The sequence below is a fragment of the Aureobasidium pullulans genome, assembly GCF_000721785.1.
Source record: "Aureobasidium pullulans EXF-150 unplaced genomic scaffold scaffold_13, whole genome shotgun sequence".
In the NCBI taxonomy this organism is placed as follows: Eukaryota; Fungi; Ascomycota; class Dothideomycetes; order Dothideales; family Saccotheciaceae; genus Aureobasidium; species Aureobasidium pullulans.
In genome coordinates, this window is record NW_021941033.1 from 93,792 (window position 1) to 111,858 (window position 18,067).

The following is an 18,067-nucleotide window of genomic DNA, read 5'->3' on the forward strand; positions in this document are numbered from 1 at the left end:
CTGTCTTTAGTTGAGACATCTTGCATCACAATCACGTCTGAATGAATTCCAACAGACAATGGACAAGGAAACAAGGAATTCGGTGTGGTAAAAAATAGACCACCCCTTTACAGGGCAATCAATGTCATTGTTCATCGATCATAGCTCAGTCATATCCTAGAGAAAAGATAGTATCCCCTGAGCCCATCCGTCATAATTCCCATGTGTGCATATGCCACAAAACGCCATTCCCATAAGACATCCTCCCATTTTGACCCAATAGAATCCATTATCCGAGGTATCGTTAAAACACCGAAACCCCCAAACCCAAGTTTATATCAATACAGTAGATTAGAAGTGAACATTAGAAGTCGAAGAAGTAAGGAGATGGACCTAGTTCACAGCCGCAGACTGCGAGCTCTGGTCCTCCCAAACATTCGAGTCGAGTAGGCTCGACCAGTCGTTCTCGCCAGGTGTGGTCATTCCGCTTGAGAAACCCTTCAGAGGATCGAAGCTGGTGTCGAAACCGAAGGAGGGAGTGATGGCAGAATCCGCACCTGACATGGGTGTGCTGTACTTGTCCATGTTGGTGTCGAGCATACCGGGAGCGAGGGTCTGGTTGATACCGTCAAACTGAGGGCTGTTGCCCTTGAACTTGGAAGGGTTGGGGTTGTAGGTGTAGAATGGCTGAGACTGCTGCTGACCATAGCCGCCCATGAGCATCTGCGAGAATGGGTCGTTCTGATCAAATCTAGGTCCAAGCAATTGCTGAGACTCGTAAGGCAATGAAGTTGAGAAAGGCATCATGTTCATCATGCTTGGGTCAAGGCCGCCAGAAGATGCGTTGTTGTAAGCAGCAGCGTACGCCGGTGGCGTGGTCTGAGCAACAGGAGATGTCTGGCCATTGGTACTCTGCTTGGCAGCTTCGTGCTTCAGATTCGTGAGGCTAGTGGATGATGATGTGCGAGAAGCGGAAGTGAGGTGTGGTGATGATGGTGCAGCATTCTGCTGGGACTGAGCAGGAAGAGACATGCGACGATCCTCAGGCTTGATAAAAGCAGCATTAGGGCTCTGTACTGAAGGATAGGTGTTCATATTTTGCAACTCCTGGGGAGTAGCGATGGATGCTGAGCGACCGTGCATGTTCTGACGGAAGCCCTGCTGAGGTGCAGGGTAAGGTGATGCGCGGAAGCTGTGGGGTGACCTTTGAGCCATCTGAGGCGGAAGCATGGGGTTGGGGAACGACTGGGGGAATTGGCCTAGTTGGTTGGCGAACTGAGGAGCGTTCGAGTATTGCTGAGGGTTGTATCCCTCTCCAATGTTGTGGCCTAGGGCAGCTCGCATGGCGACGTGGTTGGTCAAGTATGCCGCCAATCTACGATCGAAGTCTGCATTGGATGTCTGTAGATGAGCGGTAAGGCGACGATACTGCATGGGCAGATCGTCATCCTCTTCCTCGTACATCTCTTCGTTGATAACGTCTTGCTCGGTCACACGAAGAGATCTGCCTGTGCGTCTCTTGTGAATCTCCGAAGCACGACGAGCTGACTCGACGCGAGCCTCGAGACTGCGGTCACTGCGACGAGAGGCTGCAATGTAAGCTCTGAGATGGTGTTAGGAGCGATAAACAACGGAAAAATATGGAGCTAGAACAAACCTCTCCTGGTTCTCTTCGTGGGTGCGCTCAGTCTTGACTGGCTTGGCTGCGGGGATGGTTCTGAGAGGAGGCATGATGTCGAAATATGCCGGTTGTGTAACTTGAGAAGAAATAGGCCGAAGTTGCAAGGTCACGAAAGCGGTCCTTGAGAGAAGGGGTCTCGGAGAATTATGCCAGAAGCTGCGATGATTGGGTCTGTACACCGAAGGGGTACCGTAGTGCTGGGTTCGAGGTAGATGTAGAGACGAATAGTATGGCCGATAAGCCAGGTGGTTGATGATTGAGAGAAGGTTGAAGTAGTTGTTGCTTGGACTCGAATTTGTCTAATAACAAACGTGCTTCGAGAGACGAAAGGTCGATGAGAGAGAAGATGAGATTGAGGAGGGCGGCCGGGGAGATAAAAGCCTTGCAGCAGCAGATCGGGGCTAGAGAGAAGAGGGCCTGGGATTTGCAGTCTGGTGTCATTGGCAGAACGCCGCCGAGGTCTAAAGGCTGAGCTTCGATCGCGCCAACTCTTTCCGTCCGCTCGGACCATGACTGCGGCCCAGCTCAAGGCTCAAGCTGCTGTTCGGTTGCTCGGTATCGTGTTCCTGGGAATTTCGATGATTGGCCGATCTGAGATGTGAGAAAAGTGGAGTAGCGGGACACGCGCTCGGAGCATTGCCTCCACTCGCCGGCAGCACAAGATCTCGTTTATCTGAGAGCTGCACACACAGGCCACGTTCCCCGATCTCCTGCCTGCTTGGGTTTGGCTTTGCCAACCTCACGTCACTTTTTCCATCTGTAAAACCAAACGCCAACTTCCCTCTCTTTCGCTGTCTGTTGGGTGCTGTTTGACAGCTGCGAGGTACCTCATACTCCCGTTGCTTTCATAGTCTCAGAGACACGTTATCCCGAGTATCGCATGGAATTCGATTCGAGTACACTCACATCTGCAGTCCTCAGCCGTGTAGACCACTCCATGCAGCGGTGAGCCCCCTTGGAATGTGCCATGTGAACAAAATAGCTCACTGCAGTCGAATGGAGCTTTCGTTCTTGTGTCCCTGAGGATCAGCAGCGTGGGTTGAGAATAATCTGACGTGGCCGCTGGCTTCTGAGGGCAGGTGCCGCGATCGCTTTTCGGGTAGTCACGACCCAATCGCGTTTGTGGCATGGTAGATTGATCGCCCTGGGCTTCCAAATATCTTTCTCGATAAACGCTCGGTTTGGCTTGCTCCTTGAGTGCTCATTCGACGCTTACTAACGGCCAGAAGTATTCTACCAAGATAGACTCGATGCAGCTAACCCCCAGCGGCCGGGGTGTTACTGGTTTGGTTCGCGCGAATCGTAGGGTTCCATTGGCAGTCTCAAGCACAACGGCCCGCCCGTAGACAGCTCACCGGCCGCGGGAACCAGCCCTAGTGCTGGTACGCTTTCCGTCATTTCTCAACTATCTGGAGACATGTCTCCGATTTACTTTGACAGCCAGGAATTGCTGGACTTCTTCTCATGCTTGTTCGTCGGCGTGCCTGCAAAACACTTCTCGGTTACGATTGAGGTGAACTCTCGCAGGTTGTGGTTCCACAGATTCTGAGATACGATGGCTGGCCCCGTTCGTCCACCAGTACGTACCTCTGGACATTCCGGGGCAGTAATTAGAAATGTCGATTGAGTGTGGCGAATACCTCGCTTATCTGGATATCTCGTACGCCGCATATGCATGCCCCGTAGTACAACACACGAGGAGATATCTCCTTCATGCAAGGGTGAAACCGATAATACAGATGGGCGTAATCATTGGTGGTGAATGCGGCTCCAACTTCGTCTGACGCTCCAGAAGTCTAGGGTTGTTGATCAGCTTGCGCGGAGCTTTTTGAACTGAAAACTCGGCAGCATCCCTGAGAAAGCGGCACGGTATTGTGTCAGTGTTACACAATACTCCCCTCCGTTGATTGAGAGTGGAGAAGCCCAAGTCAGTAAGACAAGCATCACCTTAGATCTGTGCAACTCAGATCTTGAGAATACTGTAGAGGTACGCGATATTTTCCGGGACATTGGTTTGCAGCCGTTGGCAATATGCGAGATCTGTCCCATGTGCCTGTGTCCATGGGGGGCTGTCACTGGCCAGTATTGGCCCGGCGATCGTGTTAACAAGATCTGCTTGGGAAACACGCAGATTTTACCTTGCTAGATCGCATTCCGCCTTACGTCCGACCTGTATTCTGAAGCTTAACACATGACCTCTTTCGAGTCAGTGGGTGTGCGATATGAGGAATACCAGTGGGTTTCCAGCAGATTGATGGTATCGGATCACGAGAAATTCGCAGTATTTCTGTGTCAACTGTCCGAACTGGCGCTGGAAAATCAGAAATAGGCTCGGTGCTTCGCAGTGCTAGGACCTGGCTATCATAGCGTGGGGTAAATGTGCCTAGCGTGCTGCTGCCATTTCCTACGCACGAGGGGGCGCTACAAAAAAGAAACGCAGAAACTCCCCGAAGCCTTTTCTCGGCCGCAAAATTGGATGGGCAAAACCGGCCGTTGGAAAGTTCGAATGACGCCGCGCTGTTTGCAACTTCCAAGATGGGCAAAGGATTGACTGGCGTCAGCCTCCGCGTCAAGTGCTCACCTGTGTCAAAACAGAGCCTCAAAAGTGGAAGCTACGACACTGGCAAAAATCAAGCTCCAACATTGGTCGTTTCTTTGTTCGAGCCTTGAGGAGAAAGGTCGCTGTTCACACGCCTGCTTCGTCACGCGTGGACTTTTCGCTGCACATCATTTGATTGGGTCTTTGACCATGACCTGTGGCCGAGCCGCACGCCTCGCGTACGACCCCTTGCCTGCAGCTAATATGCAAAGCTGTACGGAGACTCCACTTGAATCTGATGAGCCGCTAGGATTGTTTTCAACCTTCAAGTCGATGAATATTCCCCTACGCAGCGGCATGCAAGTCCGGTGGCCCTCACTAGCCGCACATTCCTATCGTTGTGAGGAGGAGCTGTTTCCGCGACCATGTGAAGCCGTGTCTCAATTTTCAAAATTGCATGTTCTTATCAGCAGCTGCTATACCTGCGATCCATAGGGCAATTATACACGGCTGTGTGTGTGTGTCAGGTCAGACCGTCGTCCAGTTGTGGTGCGCAAGCCAGCTTACTCAACAATGTGAACCTGGCCACCCCTTCTCTGTTTTTTGAACCCTTGAACCATTCTGATTAATCCTGTTGTGCGGAAAGTGGTACCATAGCTGATCTTGCAGCTGCTGCAACGCAACAGATCGAGAGATCTGGTGCCTGGCGACTTGTACTGAGGCTCGTGCTGGGCCAACGGAAGCGCCAATTCACCCCGTCAACTTTAGCAGGCCCCACGCTCAGTAATCGTAAACCCAAGCTTCTGCACATGCCGAGTCGGCGGGGATAATTCGACCGTGTGCTCTCTGGTTTGGTAGAAGGTTGACTTCTCTGCAAACCAAATCTGCCATCAGCCTCTGCAAAGTAAGGCTCTTTGGAGACGAGAGTAAGCATTATTGAAGAACGCCGTGTTGCTTCTGGACTCACGCCAGCAACCACATATTGTGCCAATATATGATGTACCTACCCGCCCTGTTCGGCTCCCCATGTTTCTGAGCACGGCAGACGACGAGAGGTGTGTTCCATACAACACTACAACGCGACATCCTTAGACGTAGCTACGCAGTATCTGGTTATTGGGCCAGGATGTCCTAACAGAAATGGCAATCTGTTTCCACCTGAACCAGCGCTGGCTTGCTTCGAGGTTGTTGACTGCGCCCAGTGGTGATCTTCCTCGTACGTCGTAGAGAGTCGGAGGTTTGTGCCGTACCAGAGATAGGCTTTGCGGCTAGTTGTAGATCCATCTGGGTCAATGTTACGCCGAGATGGCGAATCTCAAGAGGCAAACCCACGTTTGCAAGCAACGACACAGCGTTCGTCTGTACCGAACTACACAGCCAGGTTATTTCAGCCAATTGTTATCCATCATGGAATGTCACAGCGTTCAAAACTAGGGAATAGACCTTTGTGGTTGATTTGATTAGAACAAAGAATTGAGTATTGAAGATCCCTTGTGGACCCTTCTCCGCTCCACGCATCCTTCACTACCGCGTTACTCTGGAGAAACCCGACGAACCCGCCTCATGGCCTTCAAGTGCTTGCTCGTCTTCCCAGGCCTAGTCTTTGCTGCAAGTTCGCGTCCTATGCAGCAGAACCCTGCAAAATACACACCCAAGAGAATGGCAGATGTGACAGCAGATCGATCGTCTGACGCAAGAACCCTTATCACACAAGATTGACGTCCAATCCCTCTTGAGTATCTTGTTTCGAAATATCTTGGGAAGGACAAGGTTTCCTGGGCTGCAGAACTCGTGGCGTATGGCCAGACACGATTGGAGCTGGAGGGATCGTGGAGAGGACGAAAAAGACGATAGGACCGAGCTGGGAAGTTGGAACGCCCCGGTTTTCTCAGCAAGATAGATCCCATCTCAACAATATTGAGAAGTAGCATCCTTGTGCCTTGCTCGTAATTGGCAGTCAACTCCACACCTCCACCCTCTGATCAAAACTCTTTCACATGACAGAAGATGGAGCTGAACGCATGGATGGATAGAGGTGCAGGAAGGATGTCGAGAGTTTGAGGTCTCTCATGCTCACTGATTAGCGGCGACGATGGCTTTCCCAACAGCCAGTCTGTCGTGTCTGTCGAAGCATTCGCGTCCCTGCTTGAGAGCCGAGATCAAGAGACCGAGTGATTTGTCGTTGAAGTCACCTGCTGAGCGTATCTTGTCCAGGTCTTCCGCAAATTCGGTCGTCATCTGGCGCAAGTAGAATGAGGTGAATGCATCTTCGGCCTCTGATTCCGCAACTTGTGGTCCACTAGGAGCGATGGTCTGATCCTCTTCTGGTGAGGATGACCGAGATGGTGACTAGTCATATGGTCAGTTGTTGTATTCAATAGATTTCCTTGCTGCGCAACCTCGTCTGAAGGAAAGGACAGTGTGAGCGATGGGTCTGAACACTACCGAGTGGTGGTGGCAGACGCAAGGGAATTCGAGTAAAGCTCTAAGATGAAATTGAAGACTGGAGGTTGCGCAAGATATTGACACACCCTTTGGACTACCTTGGCTTTTGCCTTGGTCTTGACAACAGTCTTCTTCTTGGGTTCAGGTTCCGAGTCACTGCTCTCCGACTCTGAAGATGATGAGGAATCCGAGGAGTCTGAAGAATCGGAGACTGAACATGTCTGGTTAGTACGCGGGCACAAACAGTGTTTCCACAAACGCACCTTCAGTTCTAGCCTTGCGCTTTCTCAATCTCTTGGGCTTATCTGCCTTTGCATATCTCTTTACTGCCGGCATTTTGGTGTGTTGTGGTTGATTTACTGAGAGATGATGGTGCAGGAAAAATAGTCAAGCCCGCCAAGAAGAAATTGCTTCAGGTAGAAAAGACAGGGTCACCAAAATGACTTGTTCATTATGAATTGCCAAAGTCTTGCTATACTTCATTTTTGATTTGTATGTAATTATCACAGTCATCATGCATATATTCAGCGTCCTTTTAGACGCCAGCGTCTTCAGGAGCAACATTCAGGTTCCAGTCGATCACACCATCATCGCCATATCTCTCCTTGAGCCACTCATTCGCTTTGGTGAAGTGGCCACAGTCGAACTAGATGGCTGGTCAGTGGCATGGTCATGTTTCGGCAAAGACAAGACTTACGAAGCCTTTGTGAGCGCTGAGAGGGCTAGGGTGGACACTTTTGAGCACATAGTGCTTAGAGCCATTAATACCTGCACAACGCTTTTGTGCAGGAGAACCCCAAGCCAGGAAGACCACACCGTGGGTACGCTTCTGACAGACAAGGTCGATAACCTTTTGTGTGAATTTTTCCCATCCCTTGCCCGCATGAGAGTTAGCCTCGTGGGCACGAACAGTCAGGCAAGTATTTAGCAGCAGGACACCACGGTCAGCCCATGGTGTAAGTAAACCTCCCTTGTTCGGCGGAGGCTCGAAGGTCGGGTATTCTTTTTTCAACGCTTTGTAGATGTTCTGAAGCGAAGGAGGAGCAGGAGTCGGTGGTCTGACAGAGAAGCAGAGACCATGCGCTTGGTTGAGGTTATGATACGGGTCCTGGCCCAGGATGACGGCCTTGACTGTGCTGAGCGGCGTGTGTCGCGACCTATTTGTGTCGTTAGTCGGAAAGAGAGACTAGAGTGTTTGATAGTATCATACCAGCTGTAGACGTCTTCTGATGGCGGGAAGATCTTCTTCCCAGCTTCGGCTTCGCTCTTGAGGAATTTCTTCAATTCAATGAAGGACTTGCTTGTGATCTCATCTTTTAGGACGGCGAGCCAGCTCTCGTGTAGTGTCTCAATTTCGAGCTTGAGCAATGCTTTTTGTTCATCGGTCAGGCCAGCGACCCATTTTTCCTTGTCGAACTTCAGAGCAGGAGCTGGTTCGGTTGGCCCTTTGGACGGGTTCGTTGATGACGTTGATGAATTGGTCTTGGGAGGTCCAAAGAAACTGGTAATAGAGCTGTTCGCTTTAGGCTTTTTGGCTTCAGCGGCAACAATGTCTGCTGCCTTGCGTTTGAGCGACATGATTAAGGCTGTTAAGTGGAAAAATTGGGTCGTACTCGAGGAGGGAACAAAGGCATTGATCGAATTGGTTAAATTGATTCAGGCGGACGCGCATCACGCGTTTGGCTGGGTCGTGCTTTCACTCACGACTGAATGTGGCTGAAAGCTTTCCCCACGGAAGGCCCGAGTGGCGTAGCGATCGCTGACCTATGACGCGCACTCCCGCGGCCGAAGAGACACAGAGTGAACAAAGAACCTTCCACTCTTGAACTTAAGGCTTCTGTCTTCCTTCCATCACAACTACCTCGTCACCTAAGAATCAATTCAAGAAAATCATCACAACAATGGCATCCTATTCGACAGCTCAAGTGCCCGGAGACGAACCTCCCCCATACTCCAAGAGTGACCCCACTCCTCACAAGACCCGCAATGGAATCCCTCCAGACCATCGCCGTTCGATGGAAGATGCCAGCCGTGAAGTCCCCCAAGGCTGGATCAGACAGTACGACCCTCAGAGCAGCCATCAATTCTACGTCGACACACACACTGAGCGCGCCATCTGGCATCACCCCTACGATGACGACGAGTACATGGCTTCCTTGTCGCCCGAACAGCGTGCCCGTATCAGAGGTCTGAGTCGTGTCCCCACCGACGCCGATATCATCGCCGAAAGTTCAGACGATGAGAACCACGACCCCAGAGGCCCACCTCAGCGTCAGGACTCCAACCCCAGCGGCATGAAGAAGTTCGGCCGCAAGATCAAGGACAAGGTCACATCGAGCACTCACCAGGAACGCGAAGCCCAGCGGAAGAAGCGTGCCGAGGAGGAGCAAAAGGCATACCAACGTCATCTCGCTCTACGTCAAGCTATGCAAAAGGCCGTTCAAACCGGTCAACCTCAGCTCATTGGCAAGGACCGTGAAGGCCGCGATTGCTATCTCACTCCTCCTCAAGGCGTGCAAGGCCAGCAGTACAACCAGAACAACACTCGTATGATCAATCCTTTCGGTCCTCCGATGGGCGGCGGCATGATGGGTGGTGGTATGATGGGTGGAGGTGGCATGTACGGTGGCCCAATGGGAGGATACGGAATGTACGGTCGTCCCGCTTACGGCTACTCTCGTCCTTATGGCTACGGTTACGGAGGTGGTCTAGGTCTGCCAATCATGGGAGGTCTTGCTGGTGGAGCACTTCTCGGCGGCTTGCTCTTCTAGTCGTCACTGGCCTAGCTGCACAACTCTTAACGACGTAATGATCGATAGCTTGAGAATGATACCCTAAGCATTACCCAATAATTAGCAAGTATATCAAAAGCTCCCAACTTGAACACCACAACAGTTGGCACAAGTAAGAATGTTGGTTCCGACATCCAGCGAATCAATTTTTACACAACTTCTCACACGGACATAGCAGTAGAAGAATTACACAGGCACCAGACCTCCTCTTTCTGGCAAAGTAACTATAGTCATGTCGACATGTCGACATGTCGAAATGCAAGAAACTTTTGTGATTGCACGATTGTGTAGAGAGAGCACGAAGTAGTGGATGTCCCTAATGGCCATATGCTCCAAACAACTAAGCACTTTGCGTCTGAACAACTAGTCTGAAAATGAGTGTGTATATCGAGAAGCTAAGAACATATCTCTTATCCAACATGAATCCATTTCTCTCAAATCTCCAGCTTGCGCAACTCCTTATTGACAATTTGGCGATCCCATTCATACAGATTAGTACGATCTTTCCAGTCCATCCAATCCTCTCTCATATCCTCGGGCCAAGGGTGTCCTTCACCGCTTAAACACCAAACCTCCTGACTGCGAGGTAAAGCCATAGCAGGACCAAGTCTATCATCAGCATCGCCCAGGAAATGGATCAGGTGTTGCCAGTCGTCGCCAAAATCGTATCTGTACCACATGTTCATTGCTCTGCAAGCGTCATGGCCCCAAACATCTCCGAGGGTCACTTTATCAGCATCGAAATTGGTGTAGAATTGCTCGTACCATTCGTCGACGTAGGCGTGGCCATCGATAGTTTGGTTGAATTTGGCGACTACGGGTTCGCAGAGTACGCACATGCAGCGAGTGCGTTTGAGGCAGGGTTTGCAGAGTTTGAATTCGTGGAGGTGGAAGCCGGTCCAGTCGAAGGCTGTGTTGATGGCTTCGGCGAGTTTCTCGAATGTCATTCTGGTTGGTACGCGGAGGATGCGAGAGACGTAGCCGGGCTTTTCGACGATGGGGTGAGGTAGGAGACCGATTTGGATGAGGTAGCCGTGGTCGGAGATTGCTGAGCGAGGGTGAGGATTGAGTTGAGACTGCTTGATTAGGGCTGCGGTGCCTTCTTTGTCGTTTGTGGGTAGTGTGCCTAGGCGGTCGCCGAGGTCATGGCCGCCGTGGCCTCTGAAGTTATTTGGGAAGTCGTCGTTGCTGTTGTCTTCTGCTTGTTCTTCTTCGTCCTCTGGTTGTTGATCATTTTCGTCTTCATCCTCCTCTTCCTCCTCTCCCATCCAGTGCACGCCATCCCTCCAATATCCATCTGCCCAATCCGACATTTCTTCGTCTTCCCCTTCGTCTCCAGAGTTGCCTTCGATATCTTCTCCTAGCCTCCACTGGTGGACTTCCAGGCCTTCTTCTTCTATACCACTGCCTCCTACACCATCAAGTGGTGCTCTGGCATGATGAATTGGAGTCGGACCACGTTCAAAATCAGGACGGTTGGATACAGGTTGAGTGATAGGGATTGAAGCTTGAATGTCAGTGTGATGACCCAAGGCAGAGACAATGCCATCGCAGATCTGTACGTCTGAGATGCTTGTCAGCTTCAAGGTCTCTGAGAGTTTGACTAGAAGGTCGAATGTATACCTTCACCTCTGCATTGAGCAAGAACGTTGGCAGAATACAAGTCCCGATACATGGTACTGTCGACTGGGATAGCAGATATAGCACCAGTAGAAGGAAGAGTAATATTGCTCTCAGCCAAAGAGTCGATACGCTGTCGCTTGACAGCTCCAGCATTCTCCAAATACATGTTTCGATTGCGGTCAGAAAAAGAGGACATAGTGGAGCTAGAAGTAGAAGACATTCAAGAAGAGTGACTCAAGCCCGCAATATGAATGTTCAGCACGTATTGATTTCTACATCTCAGAAAAGTTGAGAAAGCAGCAGCGTAGATAAATGGCAAGCTCCAACTCATGTTCAACACTTACATATCAATTCAAGGTATGAGAAGACGTCAGATTGACCACTTTCCCCGCTCGAACCAAGGCAACAGGAGGCAGAAAGTCGCTCAGGTGTTCTGACCTTATCCAGAAGTAAGTTTGAGTTTGGTCAATAGCGTGAATGGGATGTGTAGGCGACGTGTGTATAGCGACTGTTATATTCGAACTTCGAACCCCAGATCTTGATAGCATCGTTCTTGCCTACTCGTTGGGTGCATCTAGACAAGAGCGAAGGGTAGTTGATGCTTTTGTTGTGATTTCCTTACGAGATAGACGTCTGGAAGCGGGGTGCTGATGTGCAGTGTAGAGCTTTCGCCAATTGGTAACATGGGCAAGGAGAGCATTTGAAAGTATCACCATCAATGAATGATTTCACATATTGTTTGAGACATTGAAGTTTCGAAAGTGAGAAGAGGCTGGGCAGAGCGGTCTCCGATAGCCGTTTCTGTGTTGATTTTGTACATTCTGCAGACTTGCTTCCCCTTTTCATTCGCACTTCCCTACGCGCCCTGCTCGTTCTTCCCGTCCATTAAGCTCAATCTCGTTTGCAGTTTGACTTGGATAAAGACATTCTCAAGCTCGATCGATTTTCAAGACTGCTTCAGACTTCGGCATCTCCAGAGTCAACCTCAGCGCCAGCTCCAGCGCCAGTGTCAGAGTCTTCATCAACAGGCTCCTTCTTGACAACAGCCTTCTTCTTGATAGGAGTATCGTCGCCAGCATCGCTCTCCTCATCGCTGTCGTTGGTGATCTTACGCTTCTTACCTCCCTTGGCCTTGGCGGTACTCTTAGTCTTGGGAGTTGCCTTCTTCTTGGTCTTGGTGGCAGGAGTGTTGGGAGGAGCGACAGTGCCGTCGGCGGAGACGGGAGCGAACTCCTGGAGTTTCTTCTTGGTTACGCGAAGCATCTCACGACCAGATTGTGCGGACTTGAGGCCAGCGAGCTGGGCGAAGCGCTCATAGTCGATCTGTGAGTAGGGTGTGTTAGTTCGAATGGTTGAACGACAAAGACCCGGGATCGCAAAACTATCATGCATTGCATCATGGCTATTGCAGCCATTGAGTAGACGAGGATCTCATACTCAATGGATGGATCGAGATTGATGTAATTACCTTGGGTTCAGCATCGAAGCAAAGCCAGGCAAGAGCCAGGTAGCGAGTTTGGGTGTCAGTGAGAGAGGCCATTGTTGATGAGGCGATTTTGATAAACGTTTGTGTAATAACGAAGGTTGATCTGGTTGGAGGTGGTTAGATGACTGTGACGAGATGCGGCCGTGAGAACGCGAGGGGATCGACGCGTCGCAGAAGAAGATATGTGTCGCAGGTGTTGGAAGTGTGCAGTGTGTGAGGACATACAAAAAGGAAGAGCAACACTGCTAAAACCAGTGAATTATCGATCTGCACGCGGAAACCTGTGGTGGGGAGAAGATGAAGGAAAAGAGATGGACAAGAACAGGCTTGTGTAGAGGTTTGTAGTTGAGCAATTACAGCGAACGATGAGGAAGGAGTTTTAAGATGTGACTGGAAAAGACCACAACGCGCCGGAATCTTGCAAGTGAAGGGAAGACGCTGTTCGAAGCAATAGAACGGATCAGACTTACCTGGAACGCGACAAAAATGTATGGTCAAGGGGAAATGGTATGTTGACAAGAGAATCAGAACTGAACCCGATGCAAAGATGTGAATGTGCTCTGCAATCTGCGTATGTGTAGTTGACAAGCTACGTGCAACGAACCATCAACTTTCACTTCGGTATCAAAAATCGAAAGGAAGCTGACGCCCTCTTCCGCTGCTGGTGTCTGATGTTTATCTGATGATCCACAAACAAAAACCTTTTCTCATCTCTTGTTTCATTCATCGGCATCCTGTAATATGCCCATAACTTCTTCTGAACTTCGGTGATGAAAGTCACTTATCTGAAGAATGGCCATCCCAGCCTCTAGAGTGCTTTTTGATCCAGCTACCTTGGAATGAGGTGCAGAGAATCCCATGTCTTATAATGTTGCACGAGAGAGCATGTAAAAGTGCTGCTTTCATCAAACACTGATCTGTAAGCCACAAGAATATCCAACGATTCTCAAAGTTTGAGCAGCACCAATTCGAGGTTGGACTATCTGTATGCGTGGTACACCGGATGAATCGACATGTGGAGAGCAAATTACTCTCGCATCATGAGGATATTTTTGATGAGTTCGAGTTGGCCAGGATCAGAAAGCCTAAGCCAGATAGGAACATGTTTCCTGATTATATCGATTGGCCGATACAGTTAACGTGCTACAAGACAGTAGCCTGTGGTACAGGACAAGCCATATTGTACTCAGCACTCGTTGTTCGAGGATCAAATCGCGATCACAAAGACCGATAGATATCGTCATGGAGATTGTGACAGGTCGATAGAAGCGACGATTTCGAACTACCGAGATACGACAAGGTATGTTACTCGTCGGAGGTGTCATGGAGTAGCGAAAGTCGGCAGGTCGTGTCTCGAATCGCAATCAACTTCTCCAAAAGTCTGTGCTCAATCTTGGCAAGAAAGTCGGATTATCGAAGACGACGGGCAACAAATCGACAGCGAGCACGACACGCAACAACACACATCATGTCGCGGATATCTACCTTCGGACGGGCGGTCAGCCAATTGGCGACTCCATCGACTTCTTCCAGCACCTGCAGATCCTGTCAACTACGAATCAGCGCCGCCTCGCAACAACGTCAATTGCAGACTTCCGCTGCCCGACCCGCATTCGTCGACCGCTTCAAGTCTGTTTTCAGAGGAAAGAAGGAGGAGGAATCGACCGATGTGACCACAGCCAGCGCGACAGAGGCTCTGGACCCTTCAGACAGGCAGCCCGAGTTCCCAGGATGGTATTTGCCCAAGGAGGACATCCCCGAGGGATGGGCCAAGACGCCACAGGATGACTCTGCATACGTTGTTGCTACTGAGGGCAAAGATTTGGAGCACGTCGGAAGCGAGAAATGGCTTGAGCTGCAGTTTGATGACAAGCCAAACTACAAGGGGTATGAAGCAGATGCATTCAAGATAATATAGAGCCACGCTGACACTCTGCAGATGGTCAAAGGTGAAGAAGGCCAATGGACTGAGTCCCAGGGACGCTGGAGCGCGAGTCATCGAAGCTGCAAAGAAAGTTGGCCTTGGAGAGGCACGTCTGCAGCAGCTGGAACAAGAAGGCCTGGCCTTCGAAGTCAATGACGTTCAGACAAAGTTCAAGGCAAGTGGGAGACCAAGATGGAGATAAGACCAGCACGTCTAACATAGTTTCTTTCTGCAGCTCACCAAGAACTTGCGGACCGCCACGAACATGCAAATCCCGGACATTATCATGCACAGAGCAACGACCCTCAAAGACTTCCAACAGGCCATTCTTTCAAAGCCTAAGCCCAAGAAGCTGTCCAAGGATCTGTTGGCCAACTCAGAGCTGATGGCAAACCCCAATCTGCAAGTGCGCGGACGCCGACAAACACCGATTCACAAGGAAAGAGCGGTTGGCAGATGGAAGGTGATTGAGGAAGAGCTCGTGAACAGGGGCCTGCCTGTATTTGGACATGGAATCAAGGCCGACAGGGGTATTTCGCGCGACGATCAGGCCGCATAGAGTCGACATGTTTTGATCAAGTCAATCCAATTGTTCGACGAACGAGAGAGGTGCAGCAGGCAGAATGACCTGGCAAAGACGATTTTGTACAAATATCAATGTAAGCGTTTTCGGTGAATACTCAAAAAGTCTCCCGCAGACATCTAGGATGGTCGAACGAACATGCTTGCTTTCCCAGCGGATCGCGATATTGAAGGTGTGTTTTGCAAACAAGAGCCGGAACCCGAATGGTGTTAAAGCCCCCTGGGGCGTTTGCAGGAATTCCCGTGTCACTGGAATAGTAGTCTGTGCTACTATACATATCCGTCTCCATACCGAGAACTTGGTTTGATATTGTTGATGGTTCGTAACTTGCAGTATAACCTAGAGATGGTGTGTGATAGGCCTCTGTGTCTTGTGCACATAGTTGCAACTAAGTTAGGCTAGCACAAGGCACAGTGTCAAGTGAAGCAAGATGCAAGCAGAAGTGGCAGCTCGTCACCACCAAAAACATGGCAAGGCGCTCGGACCATGTCTAGCGCAAAAAGTTTAGTGTCTGCCCCGCGGATGACGGACATGCTGTGAGAGCCGTTTGTTTCGAAAAGACATCGAAAGTCTGGCAGTCGAGAGGCGCATGTTGATATTGAGTCTTTGCCTCTCGCAGCTCGTCGCCATATCATTCGCACCATGAGTTCAAAGCCAGTGGCTCGGCAGCGCATCGTGCCTGCCATCCCTCATCGACTCACCGTCCGCCGCGCAAAAGTCGTTCCCGCAGGCAAGAGCGACCAACAAATCCCCGACGACAAGCCAAAGAGCGCAACACCTTCCGCCGACGAGCACAAAGCTGAAGTGCGCGTAAATGGTGTCCAACATGAAGATGCGCCCAAGCATGACGACCCTGCGCCTTTGCCCAACGGAACCAAAGACGATGAAGTCAAACAGCCGCCTATTGAAAAGGAGCCCGTCGCAGAGCCTGTCGCAATGAAGAAGCTTGCCGAAGACAAGGAGCCCACTGAAAAGGAGGAGACCACTGAGAAGATGGAGATTGCTCAGAAGATGGAGCCTGTTGAGAACAAGGAAAGCAATGGTAAGTCGCGACAAAGGCTCCATATCTTTTCAAACATACTAAGTGTTAAGTAGGAGTGACTGCTCCTCCCCGTCGCCAACAGCATCACCAAGACGCTCAAGCTCGTCCTTTCGTTCCCAGACATCAACCCAGACAAAGTGAAACTCTCGTCTTTGGCGGCTACCAAGACTCGTCCAGCGCATCTCCTGCCAACCCTACCACTGCCTTCATGCCTCCTCCACCAGTACCAGTCATGCCCCCTTCAATGGCTCCCTATGATGGCTACCCTGGTGCTCAGCAGTACACTTCTACTGTCCCCCCTGCACCTATGGCTGTCATGGGCCCTCCTCCCCAGGTCAACGGCCATAGCTTTGCACACACCAACGGAACCGGAGTCCAACTCGGAAGCATCTCATCTTCCCCTTCACACACACCGTCCATGCCGCTTGGTGATTCTGCTGTCGCTACCCCTGATGCTCTCACCGCCCACAAGCTTCACGCACCGCACCATTCGACTTTCACTATGCCACCTTTCGACGCCAATCTCCAACACCTTGTCGAATTCGTTTCTTCATACTTCGGACAGCAAGACTTCGCAGACTACGTTCTCGAAATCTACTCTGGCAACCAATCTTCCAACCCTGTCATGTTGCCTGTGCACGGCATTGTCATCGCCCGTTTCCCTGGTCTTCTGAAGCTCGTCAACAGCCTCCCTCAGTCTCGCACTCCTCACTCCCGCGCCCCTATCGTCCATGTTCCTCGCAGCTATACCTTCCAAGATGCCAGCGCCTTCGCTGATGCCATGCGCTACGTCTATGGAGGTTCGGTCATCGAGCCCATGCATGTCTTCAACACCCCGGGCAGCACCCCGAGCAGCCGCATGCGCTACATCTTGTCGTATCTTGCTGCTGGACATTGCTTCAGTGCCGAAACTATCGTTGTGCATGCCTACAACATTGCTTCACGCATTCTCTCATTCAACGAGCTTGAAGTTGTCCTGTTCTTTGCTATCTGCGGCTATTGTCTCAGCGAGCGATGCTTGTACGGTCCTTACGCCGATCAAATTGTCTGGCAGGCTCTGTGCCTGATTGTTTCCAACATCTTCCCCGACTTTGTGCTCGACACTTCGGCTCCTGAATTTGTTTCGCTACCCCGTCTCCCCGCCACTCCTAACTCGACCTCGACATCTCAATCTCGCCCCGATTCACGCTCCTCTTCTGCATTTGCTACCTCTGACGCCCAACGTCCCATGTCAAGCATTCGTTTCGGCTCAGCAACTCCTAGCAACTCGGACACATCTTCGCCCAACTACATCTTGTCATCTGCGCTCCTCTCTCTGCCTTTTGAACTTTTGAAGATGGTTTTGGAGCATGATATGCTTGTTGCAAACCTGGGCATTGAGACATTGTTCTCAATTGCCAGTGAGATCGTGCGCGAGCGCGAGCGCCGTCGTGTCGATGCTTGCAACTCAATGCAGGAACAGAAGAGGAACCTTGAAGGTGTTCTTCTGATGGGAGAATCAGTGAGCCGTGACGCAACTGGCACCCGCCTCAAATTGCACTGCACACGCTACGCTTGATCCTCCAACCATCAACTCTGCTTATGGAACGCATTCACGAGATTTTGAGATTCTGTTTTCTTCTCCTTTCTACTCTTTTTTTTTCTTCACTTTTTTTTCTTTGCTTTCTACTTTTCTTTTCTTCTCGGCACAATGGAGCTCTTGGGTTTATTAGAGCGCTGGCATGGGGAGAAATCCAAAAAGGGAGCAAGCACATAACGCAAAACTTGCTGATTCAGAGCGTTTGTTTTTTTACTTTTTTCTTTCCTTTAATAATTTCACAAGCATGGCATATCGGCATGACGAAGGTGCTCAAAAAATGGGAATGGGACCAAGTTCAAAAGATACCAGTCAATTCAATCAAAATCCAGTTCAAAATCAATCTTGTTTTGACTTGAGTTTAACGGTGATCAGGTCTGCTACTGACTACTAATAC

At 50.5% G+C, this 18,067-nt stretch overlaps 9 protein-coding genes across 9 annotated transcripts; 3 read left to right on the plus strand and 6 right to left on the minus strand.

Annotated features, from left to right (window-relative positions):
* Positions 1-372: 372 nt before the first annotated feature.
* M438DRAFT_375737 (uncharacterized protein) lies at positions 373-1,710 on the minus strand (the record flags this gene model as incomplete). Its single annotated transcript, XM_029908604.1, has 2 exons — positions 373-1,582; positions 1,637-1,710. The coding sequence occupies 2 exons, from the start codon at positions 1,708-1,710 to the stop codon at positions 373-375; spliced, it is 1,284 nt and encodes a 427-aa protein (XP_029758851.1).
* A 4,562-nt stretch (positions 1,711-6,272) lies between these two features.
* M438DRAFT_276888 (uncharacterized protein) lies at positions 6,273-6,980 on the minus strand (the record flags this gene model as incomplete). The annotated part of the gene is made up of 3 exons (XM_029900882.1): positions 6,273-6,548; positions 6,731-6,855; positions 6,908-6,980. 3 exons carry the CDS (start codon positions 6,978-6,980, stop codon positions 6,273-6,275), a joined length of 474 nt encoding a protein of 157 aa, XP_029758852.1.
* Positions 6,981-7,109: 129 nt separating this feature from the next.
* Positions 7,110-8,277, minus strand: M438DRAFT_321794 (uracil-DNA glycosylase). Its single transcript, XM_029902935.1, has 3 exons — positions 7,855-8,277; positions 7,342-7,801; positions 7,110-7,290 (listed from the first exon to the last, which is right to left on the minus strand). The coding sequence occupies exons 1-3, from the start codon at positions 8,220-8,222 to the stop codon at positions 7,180-7,182; spliced, it is 939 nt and encodes a 312-aa protein (XP_029758853.1). The 5' UTR covers positions 8,223-8,277; the 3' UTR covers positions 7,110-7,179.
* A 188-nt stretch (positions 8,278-8,465) lies between these two features.
* M438DRAFT_346926 (uncharacterized protein) lies at positions 8,466-9,604 on the plus strand. The gene has a single exon (XM_029905790.1). It carries the CDS (start codon positions 8,546-8,548, stop codon positions 9,413-9,415), a length of 870 nt encoding a protein of 289 aa, XP_029758854.1. The 5' UTR covers positions 8,466-8,545; the 3' UTR covers positions 9,416-9,604.
* A 196-nt stretch (positions 9,605-9,800) lies between these two features.
* Positions 9,801-10,737, minus strand: M438DRAFT_346927 (uncharacterized protein). Its single transcript, XM_029905791.1, has one exon. The coding sequence runs from the start codon at positions 10,702-10,704 to the stop codon at positions 9,871-9,873; it is 834 nt and encodes a 277-aa protein (XP_029758855.1). The 5' UTR covers positions 10,705-10,737; the 3' UTR covers positions 9,801-9,870.
* A 113-nt stretch (positions 10,738-10,850) lies between these two features.
* Positions 10,851-11,256, minus strand: M438DRAFT_45602 (uncharacterized protein). The gene has a single exon (XM_029910117.1). The coding sequence runs from the start codon at positions 11,210-11,212 to the stop codon at positions 10,952-10,954; it is 261 nt and encodes an 86-aa protein (XP_029758856.1). The 5' UTR covers positions 11,213-11,256; the 3' UTR covers positions 10,851-10,951.
* A 596-nt stretch (positions 11,257-11,852) lies between these two features.
* M438DRAFT_406879 (uncharacterized protein) lies at positions 11,853-12,629 on the minus strand. The gene is made up of 2 exons (XM_029909870.1): positions 12,528-12,629; positions 11,853-12,382 (listed from the first exon to the last, which is right to left on the minus strand). Exons 1-2 carry the CDS (start codon positions 12,597-12,599, stop codon positions 12,017-12,019), a joined length of 438 nt encoding a protein of 145 aa, XP_029758857.1. The 5' UTR covers positions 12,600-12,629; the 3' UTR covers positions 11,853-12,016.
* A 1,330-nt stretch (positions 12,630-13,959) lies between these two features.
* Positions 13,960-15,401, plus strand: M438DRAFT_346929 (uncharacterized protein). The gene is made up of 3 exons (XM_029905792.1): positions 13,960-14,432; positions 14,485-14,644; positions 14,705-15,401. Exons 1-3 carry the CDS (start codon positions 14,014-14,016, stop codon positions 15,026-15,028), a joined length of 903 nt encoding a protein of 300 aa, XP_029758858.1. The 5' UTR covers positions 13,960-14,013; the 3' UTR covers positions 15,029-15,401.
* A 195-nt stretch (positions 15,402-15,596) lies between these two features.
* M438DRAFT_406881 (uncharacterized protein) lies at positions 15,597-18,004 on the plus strand. Its single transcript, XM_029909871.1, has 2 exons — positions 15,597-16,094; positions 16,148-18,004. The coding sequence occupies exons 1-2, from the start codon at positions 15,695-15,697 to the stop codon at positions 17,650-17,652; spliced, it is 1,905 nt and encodes a 634-aa protein (XP_029758859.1). The 5' UTR covers positions 15,597-15,694; the 3' UTR covers positions 17,653-18,004.
* Positions 18,005-18,067: the final 63 nt, after the last annotated feature.

Bases quoted from the DNA above. Each gene is read 5' to 3' on its own strand.
- M438DRAFT_406879 (XM_029909870.1), bottom strand. From the start codon at position 12,599: ATGGCCTCTCTCACTGACACCCAAACTCGCTACCTGGCTCTTGCCTGG. The intron at 12,383-12,527 runs GTAATTACATCA...CCCTACTCACAG, and splicing joins GCTTCGATGCTGAACCCAAG to ATCGACTATGAGCGCTTCGC.
- M438DRAFT_321794 (XM_029902935.1), bottom strand. From the start codon at position 8,222: ATGTCGCTCAAACGCAAGGCAGCAGACATTGTTGCCGCTGAAGCCAAA. The intron at 7,802-7,854 runs GTATGATACTAT...CGACACAAATAG, and splicing joins TCAGAAGACGTCTACAGCTG to GTCGCGACACACGCCGCTCA. The intron at 7,291-7,341 runs GTAAGTCTTGTC...CCAGCCATCTAG, and splicing joins TCAGCGCTCACAAAGGCTTC to TTCGACTGTGGCCACTTCAC.
- M438DRAFT_346926 (XM_029905790.1), top strand. From the start codon at position 8,546: ATGGCATCCTATTCGACAGCTCAAGTGCCCGGAGACGAACCTCCCCCA.
- M438DRAFT_346929 (XM_029905792.1), top strand. From the start codon at position 14,014: ATGTCGCGGATATCTACCTTCGGACGGGCGGTCAGCCAATTGGCGACT. The intron at 14,433-14,484 runs GTATGAAGCAGA...GACACTCTGCAG, and splicing joins GACAAGCCAAACTACAAGGG to ATGGTCAAAGGTGAAGAAGG. The intron at 14,645-14,704 runs GCAAGTGGGAGA...TTCTTTCTGCAG, and splicing joins ACGTTCAGACAAAGTTCAAG to CTCACCAAGAACTTGCGGAC.
- M438DRAFT_45602 (XM_029910117.1), bottom strand. From the start codon at position 11,212: ATGCTGGAGCTGTCAAGCGACAGCGTATCGACTCTTTGGCTGAGAGCA.
- M438DRAFT_406881 (XM_029909871.1), top strand. From the start codon at position 15,695: ATGAGTTCAAAGCCAGTGGCTCGGCAGCGCATCGTGCCTGCCATCCCT. The intron at 16,095-16,147 runs GTAAGTCGCGAC...AGTGTTAAGTAG, and splicing joins TGAGAACAAGGAAAGCAATG to GAGTGACTGCTCCTCCCCGT.
- M438DRAFT_346927 (XM_029905791.1), bottom strand. From the start codon at position 10,704: ATGGGAGAGGAGGAAGAGGAGGATGAAGACGAAAATGATCAACAACCA.